At 37.1% G+C, this 11,431-nt stretch overlaps 1 protein-coding gene across 12 annotated transcripts in view; it reads right to left on the bottom strand.

The window, feature by feature from the left end:
- Nucleotides 1-11,431, bottom strand: part of TDRD7 (tudor domain containing 7) — a 46,314-nt gene that overhangs the window by 4,830 nt on the left and 30,053 nt on the right. For 11 of the 12 annotated variants that reach the window (XM_063181068.1, XM_063181064.1, XM_063181066.1 and 8 more), the window contains 8 exons: nucleotides 7,807-8,387; nucleotides 5,299-5,485; nucleotides 3,631-3,742; nucleotides 2,648-2,850; nucleotides 2,371-2,505; nucleotides 903-986; nucleotides 606-740; nucleotides 174-284 (listed from right to left, as the gene is read on the bottom strand). In XM_063181068.1, the coding sequence (XP_063037138.1) occupies nucleotides 174-284; nucleotides 606-740; nucleotides 903-986; nucleotides 2,371-2,505; nucleotides 2,648-2,850; nucleotides 3,631-3,742; nucleotides 5,299-5,485; nucleotides 7,807-8,387 (1,548 nt within the window). The remainder of the gene's footprint in view (nucleotides 1-173; nucleotides 285-605; nucleotides 741-902; nucleotides 987-2,370; nucleotides 2,506-2,647; nucleotides 2,851-3,630; nucleotides 3,743-5,298; nucleotides 5,486-7,806; nucleotides 8,388-11,431) is intronic. The other variant, XM_063181070.1, reaches the window with a different exon arrangement.

Genomic DNA, 11,431 nt, shown 5'->3' with positions numbered 1-11,431 from the left:
TTACTAAGAAAAGAACTTTGTATAGAATTTATGTCCTTCAGCTGGATACAAACTTCTACACTTCTGTAACAAAAAACAATTTGATGGGCTGTTAAGCTTTTGAAGTTGTTCTTTCAATGCTCTTTCCTAATGCTTATGTGAGTTCAGGTCTCATAGGCATTTTGACTACTTACCTTCATGCTAAATTCAGGACAATTTATTACAGCATCTCTCAGCCACAGTACAGCATCTGGAGTCCACATGCCAGTGTTAGGAGGCAGATCTGCCAGACAGCACTTCAAAGCCTAACAACAGAATTGAGTGTACAAGGTATAATTTAGTAATATGAAAGCTGGTCCAATTCAGAGAATAATGCTGACAGAGTCAATCATGCATGACAAATAGAAAGAGCAAAACGCAAATCCAGTACCATGACACATACACAACACCCACCAACTCACAGGGCTACACTGCAATTTATTTCAGGTGAAGATGCACAATACAATACATTGCAATGTTGAATGCTGTGAAACAAAACAGAATTTCAGTACATAAACCTTGAAGTAGCAGCACTACTAACACTGCCAAGAGATTGAATACAGGTTAACCTTAACATGTCTTCATACCTGAGGAGGTATTGCAATTACTTCTCTCAGGAATTGTGGTGGGATTTCTTTGAGCTCTGATACTTTTACAGTTGCAACTGTTCCACTATCCATAAATTGCACATCAAGTGCCCGTCTAGTGTGAATAATTTTTATCTGAAAGAAGAAAGCAAGAGCACAATTTTGAGGTTAAAAAACCAACAGTGACACACACATAATAGAATATTTCATGGAAACTAAACATTCAGAGTGAGTTGAACAAAAAGAAGAGACATTTCTATGTGGGCAAATTCTAGCTGCTTTTTGAATACTTCTTACCTCTACACGTGCCAATTTTCCTTTGGAAGGAAACAAGCAGATTTTGCCACAGAAAGGTAGCAATACATTGAACTCAGATGTCTGCTGCAAATACAAAAACAGGAGTCAAAAAGCACAGAGCTATTACTATCTGGCACTCAACCATTTCAAAAGCAACACATGGCATAAACAGTACTGAGAAGCAAAAGCTCTGTTTCAAACAAAAAGTATCTTTCTGGCTTTAGAAACACTTCTTATCACATTGCTTTAAGCTTCCCCACTTGGTAGACCTTTTCATCCCAAACTCTGTATCTTACAGGGAAATTGGGAGAACATGAAGTGACGGGGTTAAAAGCCATTTGGAAACAGACTAGGAAATCACCAACAATTACTTGACTTGAAAAGTGAGAGCAGTTAAGAGCTATGAGAGACAAGCTCAAGTGAAGAAGCTCCTAGCTTATATTCTAGAACATACAATTTCTTGAGACATATAACAAACCAAATTGACTGCTAACTCAAATGGAAGTCTCATAGGGGTGACAGGCACCATGATAATCCTAAATAACAAAACAAGAAAACAGCTACACTATAAAAAAGTAGGGAAACTACATTTGAAGAACAATCAACATCTTACTAGGTTTAAATTCTTGGGCAAAATGAGTTAAAACACTCCAGATAAGCTGCAAAGCCTGGTATTAAAAAAAGCTGAAGAACAATCTCTTTCTCTGATAGCAGCAAGAAAATAACAACCACTGTCTCCCAAGAACACCAACTCTTGAAACACCTATATAACTGCCTTCCTTAGTGACTTTGTGTTGCTAAATATTCTAGCAACTTTTAGCAACTTGTGCTGCTAAACTTTAGCAACTTTAGCAAAATATTTCTACACTTTCTTTCAATGTTTAGCTTGCTTGAAACTGAATCCTGATAAATGAAATGCGTTCAGTATAAAATAGCACCACGTGGTTGCGACAACAGGTCTAAAGCTTAACTTCTACACCTCAAACACTTTGACAGCATAGTTTCACAAGCAACAGTTCCAACAGGATCTGCTTTGTATGATTTGATTTTTCAGGCTCAGCAGAACTACAAAATTGATTACCCTAATTCTTACAGATTAGATCCTCGTAAGATTTTTTCTCTTTGACCTAAATTCCCTTGAGACTAGTAAGGATGCTGCACGAATCTGCAAACATGGTGGAACATCTTTGCCATGGTGACTTCGCCATCACGTGCCTATTTTAAAGCAACTTAAGACTTTTCAAAAAGTCCCCTATACATCACTTTGACGTTGAAAAGAAAGCATCAAAAGACACTTTTCACACTGAAAGGTGCACCCCAGAAAACCCCAAACAAGAAAGAGAACTTTTAGCCTTTTTGAATAGTCTATGGCTACCACAGAAACTTGAACTTATGTGCAAGGAAAATTATCGGTACTCTCTGGAGAAATGCTGCATGACTTTACCACTTCCCTTACCGTGGAACTTACCTTGTAAATAAAGTAGTCTTCTAGTTTCTGCAATATTTCAGAAAGTCTAGACAAGCCTTTGGATGGCACTTGACAATACAGGCTCCCATCAGAGGAAACACTGGTTACTATGACATTGGTATATAGTGTATCTGCCTGCAACAGTAAGAGTGTGACAAGAAAGGGAAAAAAAAACACCCACAAAATTTAGCAAATTTCTGACTACTGTTTTTTGTCCATATAAGACCTCAACAGTCAATGATTTTTAATAATTAAGGAGAAAACAGGACAATGGTACCTGTAGGTGCAGTTCAAGGGACTTGTCATACAATGCCTTCAGACAAGTAGCATTGATGTTGATATCATCTTCTCCAGAAGTGTCATAGAGAACAAGAAGAGGAGTATCACTCTTTTCCAGTATTTCCACAGCAAATATCTTGAAACATGTCTGTGATTCCACAGCCTTTACTAGGACAGGATCATCACAGAAGGCTTCCAGTCCTGCAAGACACACCAGACCTTTTTGTTTACCAAAGTTTTACAGCACCCTTCCTACTTGCAATCTACTTAATTTCTAGCTTTTTATCAAAGAAAGCCACCTTTGGGGGCAGAATAGAAAAGAAAAAGACCCTTTTCAGAAAGAGTTGAGGCAAATGTGTAGAAAAAAATGGAAAACATGTCAAGTATTAAAAAATCAACCAACCAAAAATAAGACAAGCTCATTCACAGCAATTTCACATATTTAAACTTTAATATTTTAAAAAAGTTAGAAAGGCCTACTAGTTTTAGAAAGGTAAATAAATTTACCTTTCTAATAGCACCAGGATCACTTCAGAATAATTAAACAGGCTAATATTTAGAAATATTGCCTAATTTGGCCACAACTCCATTTATGGAAAGAAATGTGCTAGTGCACATTGCTTGACACAACACGTTTCCTTTACTTCAAATGTTTCCTTTTATTTCTTTAGCCTCATGTATATTAAAGGAATAAAGACATCCATGTTAAGTGCAGAAACAATTAGGCTCCATTACAGAGGTACAGGATAAAATCATCTTCTAATATCAAGGATTCTCTGTAAAATTCTTCTTCACATCCTTTCTTTTCCCTCTTTCCATGCATACCCATGTCTGCTTAGACTAGCTGAGCTGAACAAAATCTATCAAACACATATAGAACTATTACAAAAAAGGATCAGAACTCCCAGACTCACAGAGGCTTCAATACATAAGCTGTGCCAACAGTAAGCATGCGTGCAGTCAGCACTGACTTTCTCTTACCTGCCAGTTTACATTTTGCAGCTTGAAAAGGAAGTGATCTGAATTGTTTCTGTAGTCTGCACACACTGTTGCTTTCAACAAATTCACTGAAGCCATGATCAACATAGTATACCTGAGAAGGGAAAAGGGAATTAAAAGCACAAGATCATGAATATAATTGTAAGTATGTTTCCTTGAGTCTAGGGAGACTGTATTTGGTCGCCACATTCTCTAATACAACCACAGACAAATTACTTTTTGCCAGTTTAGTAACGTTAATTTCATGTTTTCAGGGAAAGCCTCCTTCTCAAGATGCGTATAATAACAACCTCTCCAACTGTTCTGCAGAATCTGAACTTCAAACAGGAACTTTGCTGCAAGAATTCAGCATTAACTATCTCAAACTATGTGAAGAAAGGTAATGAAGTCACAATTTTTACTCACAAACTTTTGAAAGTGTTCAAAAGTCAAATACTACTTAAGGTGCCATTTTAAGTTTTGCCTACTGTTTTTACAGCATTAAGAGAATAATTTTGATTTAAACTTGTTGTTACTTTGATACAAATACCACAGTCAATGCAGGAAACTAGAACGGAAACTACTACTGGCAGCAAATAACTGGAGCTGAAGTTACAGAAGGAAGGCTTTGATGGGACTTCCTAGAACTTTTTTCTGGAACTCTATCTCGCAAACTATTTCCAAAGCAAATATTAAAAAGGAGGTCTAAACACTGTGACAAAGGAAAATCTGCAAAAGCTGCAATAAAGCAGCAGCCTTCTCTGGACTGATAGCTCTGACTAGGGAGAAATTAGAAACAAGCATGCCGCTAATTTTCTTGCCACTTCTCTAAACCCAACAAGACCTCTCTTTCAGAAGACCAAGTTTTGACATCCAACTCCAATTCACAGCCGAAGGGTTTCATACTAACTTTCAGAAAAAACTCAGTTCTAATACATGTGTTATTTCAGTATTTATAAAATGGTTCAACTTTAAAAGTATGTTAAGCAGGGCTGGGGAAAGAAACAAAAACGTTAAAGATGTATCATTAATACTGATTAGACAAGAAATAACTGAGCAGTATTAAACTTTTTTTTATCCTTCTAATATATGTTCTAACTTCACTGCTGATGGCAAGAAAAGTCTGTTCAGCACAGGAAAATTTTTTAACAGAGGAGTTAAATAATGTGAATGGAGTTTAACTAAAATACATAAGACATAACTCCCAAAACACCAGATTTTCCTGGAAGGGGAAAGTATACTCTGTTTTTGGTTTTTTTTTTTTTTTGCTATTTAGTGCATATTAGAGATACTTCAGTACAAGACTTTGAGCAAGATCTAGGAGCAAATGAATGTTGTCTTTCCCTTCCTCTTCCTATGTTTCTCTCAAACCATTCTTCTTACCAAGGTACATTTTCAGTACCAAAGTACTATAGGGCCTAGTTCCTTCTAAAACCAAAAACAAAACTCCCAAAGTCAAACTATTCATGGAGAAAAACCTGAAAGACCATTTAAAATTTTGTCAATCATATAACTTCTACAAGGTCTTAATTTCTCATATACCTGAAAATAGAAGCACTTCGGGGCAAGAAAAGAAAGTACTAATGCAGCATATTTAAGACTTGACTGTGTATCTAAAAAATAAGCTTGTCTCAATTCTTTCACCAAGTGCCAGAGGAGGTAATTACTTGCCTTTACTCTGTTGTCCTCCAGAGAAATTATCCGTGCACGCAACCAGGCATCTTCTTCAGCATGTACCGCAACAAGCTGCCCAACACTCAGAGACGGAGCTGATGACACTGTACTGGTCTGATTGTAGTACGCTTTCATTTCATCTTCCATTTGTTCCTGGGCAGAAGAATACTCTTTGCCCACATACCTACAATATTTTATAAAAAAATCTCCCAAAAACAAAACAAAACAAACAAAACAAACAAAAAAAACCCCCCACAAAACAACAACAACAAAAAAACAAAAACAAAACAAAAAATCAAAAAACAAAACAAAACAAAAAAAACAACAAGAGTTGGGATGCAACTTCAAAAAAGCTGAATAAAAACATAAGAACATTTACATGTGTATATGAATAAATTATATACATTTTCTAAGACATTCATGTCCAAACTCTTAGCTTTTTAGGACAAAAAAGTTACCCTGTCACTAACAAACACCATCTCAATCTGGTTTTCAGTACATTTGATCTAAACTAAAGCATCTAAAGTGTCTTTTAAAATTAGCTGTCTTTTAAAAAGTGCTGTTTTCTCTCATACAACAGTTTTATCTTGGTATTTGGCTGCTGACCAAATGTTCATATTAATACTGTTTGTGCTACACAGGTCTTCTTACATCAAGTATATAAACTTTCTGAAAAATCTAAATGGGAAGTTCTGAATGCTTCAGAAACAAATCAGATTAGAGCAGACAAAAGGAAAACCTACCCACAAATTTGTATTACTAGCTACTGTTTCAGCTTGTTCATAAAGATCATGATTCTACTAAATTATTCTACCATATAATTTAGATTATATGCAGATAGTGTAATGCAACATGGTATCATAACTCTGTTACAAACATTATGTTAAATCTGACCACATTCCAGGGAACTCTGATTTTCCTAGAAACAGCCTTTTTGTTTCTGTGCAAGCATTCATCTACTTCGTAATGGAGATAAAGAGGGATGACAGTCACGCATGCGTGACTCAAAAGTTTCTTGAACATTTGTTTCATAAAGACACCTAACAGACAGTCAGAGTAACTCAACTGAAAGCAGAAGAATCTTTCAGAATTTCCTGCTTCACTCCCTATTTTATTAATTATTTCTTGTCAGAGTTCAACTGCAGTACCTAGTGTATCATCTCTTCCTTCAAACACCCTGCTGTGAATGTCTAGCAAATATCTAGGAGTGTTTTTATCTATCTCTCTATCATGACTACACTACAATTCTTTGAGAATTCATCCATGTCTCAAAACAGAAACAGCATCAAAACCAGCACCTTTCAGCATTGCCTTCATTTGTACTTCAAGTGAAAGGTTTCAGACAAAAAGCTTAGCCACATACCAAGAAAGTAAAGAGATATTGCTCCATCCCTGAGATTGAGTTAGGAATCTTGATTTTATTGATCCTACAAAAATCAACATCAACCAACACCAGCCACATAGTTCTTGTGTAGGTCAGCAGAGAGGCTGGTAGGACATGTGAGAAAAGAAGAGCCCATGCGCTGTTTCCTCTCTATATGTCTACATGAAAATTTTCTTGTCATGGCAAAAGACCCTAATCCCTTCAGGGCTAGTTTCATCATAAATGGCCCTGCCCATGAAGTACATGGATAACCCTGAGTAGTAATTTTTGTAACTAGGACCAAGAAAACACTAATTATCATCATGTACCTACACAGAGCTGACAAAATGAGAAACTTCAATACTGTCCAAGAAACATGGCTCAAATTTGGGAACAGCTGCTTAGTAGAGAAATTTTTACATAACCATCCTCAGCTCAATGTCATATGGTATTTTAATCCACAGTACTCAAAGTATTAATCTGAAATACTTAGGAGAAACACCCTTAAAACAACAGACTAGAAAGCTAAGATCGTTACTCCACATGGACAGTAAGTTAAAAATGATGCCAGAACTAAAAGGTGCACAGAAACGTTTTGTAGAGCTAAGTCACATGTGCACAGCAGGCTGTTAGTAACAGATATAATGTAACAATCCACCTCTTACACTGTCCCCTTAGACCAGGCTGATTAGGAACCAAATCAAGAAACACTAGTAGTTTTTTGCTGGATGAATGTTCATCTTTCCATAAGTAGAATCTGAGTGCACTCAAGTCATGCCTAGTTAGTGTAAGGTATATAAGCAAAAAGTATTTTAATAAGCACAATAGTAATATCAGAATACTATTTTGTGTTATAGTGGGATTATTTTATAAAATCTTCCAATTGCAAGTCAAATCTGCCTTGATTCTCAGACACATTAAAGCTAATGATAAAAGTGATTGATTCAGGACAGAAAAAGTTTCAGAAAATTTCCATTTAAACACACAAACAAAAGGATTTAAAGTTTTCATTAGCAAAATAAGTAAATAATAAAATCCTGAAACCTCCTGTTCATCTATTTTTTTTTCTGGCAACCTGCACAATATGAACATGTGGATTTATAAATAAAGCAAAAAAGGAAGATTCCAAAATATAAACTTGCCTAATTAGGACCTCATTAGTGTTTTTCAATTCTAACACCATGATGGACACAGATCCTTCAGATGGAATAATTAGAGAAGGAACAGTTATGTTTTCTAGGTACTGGTCCTTGGATTCTTCATACTGCTGTTCAGCTGTGGCCTTCACACTATCATGCCTCTTGACTTTCTCAGTGACATTCAGATTTTCATCAGTGCATTTCTGGGGTTTAGCATAGAGGATCGCCTTTCTGGGGACTTCAGATACGTAGTCCACAACACATACATCTGCCAGCAACTCTAGATTATTTAGAATGTCTTCTGGGAATTTTACTTGGTAAGTGTCTTGGTACACTTTGGGAAGTGCATGAGCCCAAAGACCATTGGAATACTTCAGCAAGATGCCAACAACTTTTGCTTTGAAGTCGCTACTGAGTGATGCAGGTGTGGTCTCCATATTTGGCTTTAACAAAGGGTCTGCTTTTGGTGAAGCAACATTCTGAGATGCCTTTTCTTGCTCAGCATCGCTTTTTGCTGCTGGTGGTATTTTCTTAGCAGGATAAACAAATCCATCTATTGGATCACCTCTGTGTATTTTCTCCACCTTGGAAAACAACAAAGAGAATCAATAATCAATTGCATTTGTAACACTAAATTGTTTTGTCGACTACACTTTTATAATATGCATTTTATACAGACTTTGAAGAGAACATCCACAGGGAGCTAAGCTTGAGGCAGTTACTATAGGTTAGCATTTCCTGTAATGTTTCCTCCTCTGTTTTGAAGGCTTCCAAACACATATGAGTACATCAGTAGTAGGCAAACATCTATCTATGCAATACAACTGGGACTTGCTTCCAAAGTCTGTCTTTTCTCCTAGCAGGACCAGGAGATGGTGACACCCTTCACAAATTTACATCTCTTCCATGTGAACCTTCCCCACAGGCAAGCAGATCATAAGCAAAAGTATCTCTCAGTTTTCTGAGGGAAAGAAGATTTGACTCTATACTTCAGAAACAAGAGGACACTTGCCAGGCAGTGCTGTCAGGCAGGCTATCTGCTGTCATGCTCAGAGAATTAGTTTTCTTTACAAAAGTTCTGAAATCAAGGAAGAAACTTCTGCTTTGTAATAAATTTCATAACAAAATTGATTAGACTCTTTTAAATCATGGCCCCAGTTTCCTTCAGAACCAGGTATTTTGCCAGTCCCTACATATCCACCCTTTGCTATAAGCTCATCACAGAGTCACAACATTGAAAGTACTGTTTGAGAACCGTAGCCACAAACTCACAATAAAATTCTGCTTCCTAAAGCTTTGCACTTTCACAGTTTCAACCTAGATTGATCTAACCATACCTTAGCAGGAGTCTATGTAAAATTGTGATAACAAAAGGTCTTAGTGTTTTCGCATTGGTCCCAAAGCAAAAAAAACAAAGAAAGTTACAAAACAAGGTTTATGTAGCTCCACTTTGGAGTTCCTTTGTCAGAGGAAACAACTCTAATCAAAGTAATTTTCAAAAGCACAGCAGTGAAAAAACATGGAGCAGCTGAATTACTTGCTACTACTCAGGGGTAGCATTCACCTCCACCCTATTTTTGTCCACACCCATCAGAACTTTATAAACCTTGCCCAACTAATTATTCGCAGCTCTGTCCTAGCAACATACAATCAAAGCATAATGAACAAAACTCCAGGTATTTTCTTACAGAAAAAGAATAACACATATCACTCATTATCAAGACAACATTAGCAAGAAACAAATACTGAGTTACAATTATTACTGAAAAATAACCAAATGGCCTTTGCTGTGTCTAGAATAATGTATTTTGTCCCATGTATATCACATCACACTTAGCCCAAATTGCCACATGGTCTGAATTAAGAGTCAGGAAATGAACTATATAAGTGCATTTCTCTACACTTGCTCTGCATTACACTGTCTAGGCTGGCACCAAAACAATCCGTGAAAAGGTTATTGGGAAGAGGCCTTAGTCAACTTCCATGAACACTAGCATGACACAAAGAAAATAATTTTCATAGATATAAAAAAAAATATTAACCATGTTAGAGAACTCTCACACGTTCTTGGTAGCATGCCTAAATTATTCTCTATCAGTGAAAAACCAAAATATAAATATTTTCTGCAAGAATAAGACATAAGAAAGCAAAGTTCTTGGGCATCTCCGCTAGTCAGCTTAATATAAGAGACAATAAACATGTCTGGCAGTAAAACCTAGAAGGAACGAGATGCCTTCCATGATTCCTGACAGAGAGCACCTATATTTGTACCCTCTGATATGAGGAATCTTACAGTGCCCCTTGCACCACAGGAGAAGAAAGGAGTTCAGTTAAAAATAGCACCAAACAAAAAACTTATCAAAGCCTTGCAAAGGCTTTGATACATGGTAAGGAGACCTAAGTATATCAAGTCACACAGACAAAAAAATCAGAGCATGCCGTTTTGACAGATAATCATATCCTAGATGAAGAGAAATTGATAAGGATGTCCCATGTGTTCAAGGACAAGGCTGAGGAATTCATTTACATGACCAGCCAAGGAAAACCTTTAGATCCAGAAAATACTTAATTATCAAGACAACAATTTGTTTGAGAATGCTGTGTTGGACTATATGGCAGTTCATCCTGGAAGAAGCTGGATGCAAAGGTCTACCTTTATGTATCCCTTCTCTTGGCTAGTGCTCTTTAAATAGAGCTGCAACACAGCTGAATAAATTTTTGCTGACAGGACTATAAACCCTTACGCAGTAGACCAGCAGCAGACTGAGAAGATCCTCAGAGATCTTTAAGCCTCTTAAATCCAATAATAGCTCTGGGGTTTTCTAGACACTGAAGTTCAGTTCTGAAGAGGCTGTATATCCTAACTGCGCAAACCATTTAGAGACAGCAAAATGCTATTTTCAGTAAATTGTTTTAGATTACTTCAGTATAAATAAGCACAGGCTGACACCACTAGAATCACAGAATCATAGAATATTCTGAGTCAGAAGAAATCCACAAGAATCACTGAGTCCAAATCCTGGCCCTGCACAGGACATCTCCAGGAATCACATCACCTTCAAGGCCACAAAAACTTCTCAGAACAAGCAAATGGCTCCACTTGTGAGCAGCACTTCAAAACAGACACCCTTTCTTAAGCACCCTTTCTTAAATGTCTCAACCAAGTTTCCTGTTGAGCTTACAGATTTACCTTCAAGGTACTCCCCATTAGTATAGCTGACACCCCAGCTCTGCAAGCACATTATTATACTGGGAGGTACTGAGAAACACCTGAAAGACAATGTAGTCATTAGTCACAGCCAGCACACATTCATAAGGATAAACTCCTGCTTGTCAAATTTAATTTCATTTTATGACAAGATAGATAACCCATCTAGCTGATCCAGTGGATATAACCTTTTCGGTTCCAGTAAAGCATTCCATACTGGTTCTCACAGTGTCCTTCTGGACAAAACATCCAGCACGCACCTGGGTGAACACATCACATGATGGGTGAGCAACTGGCTCATGGGTCATTGAATGGGGTGACATCAGACTGGTGACCTGTCACTGGTGGGGTTCCACAGGGCTCCAGCCTCAGCCCTGTGCTCTTCAACAGCTTCACAAATGACCTGGATACTTAGTAACC

Source organism: Melospiza melodia, chromosome Z (assembly GCF_035770615.1).
Source record: "Melospiza melodia melodia isolate bMelMel2 chromosome Z, bMelMel2.pri, whole genome shotgun sequence".
NCBI lineage: Eukaryota > Metazoa > Chordata > Aves > Passeriformes > Passerellidae > Melospiza > Melospiza melodia.
Note: the sequence above shows the minus strand (reverse complement) of the source record. Positions and strands in the feature narration are given on the sequence as shown.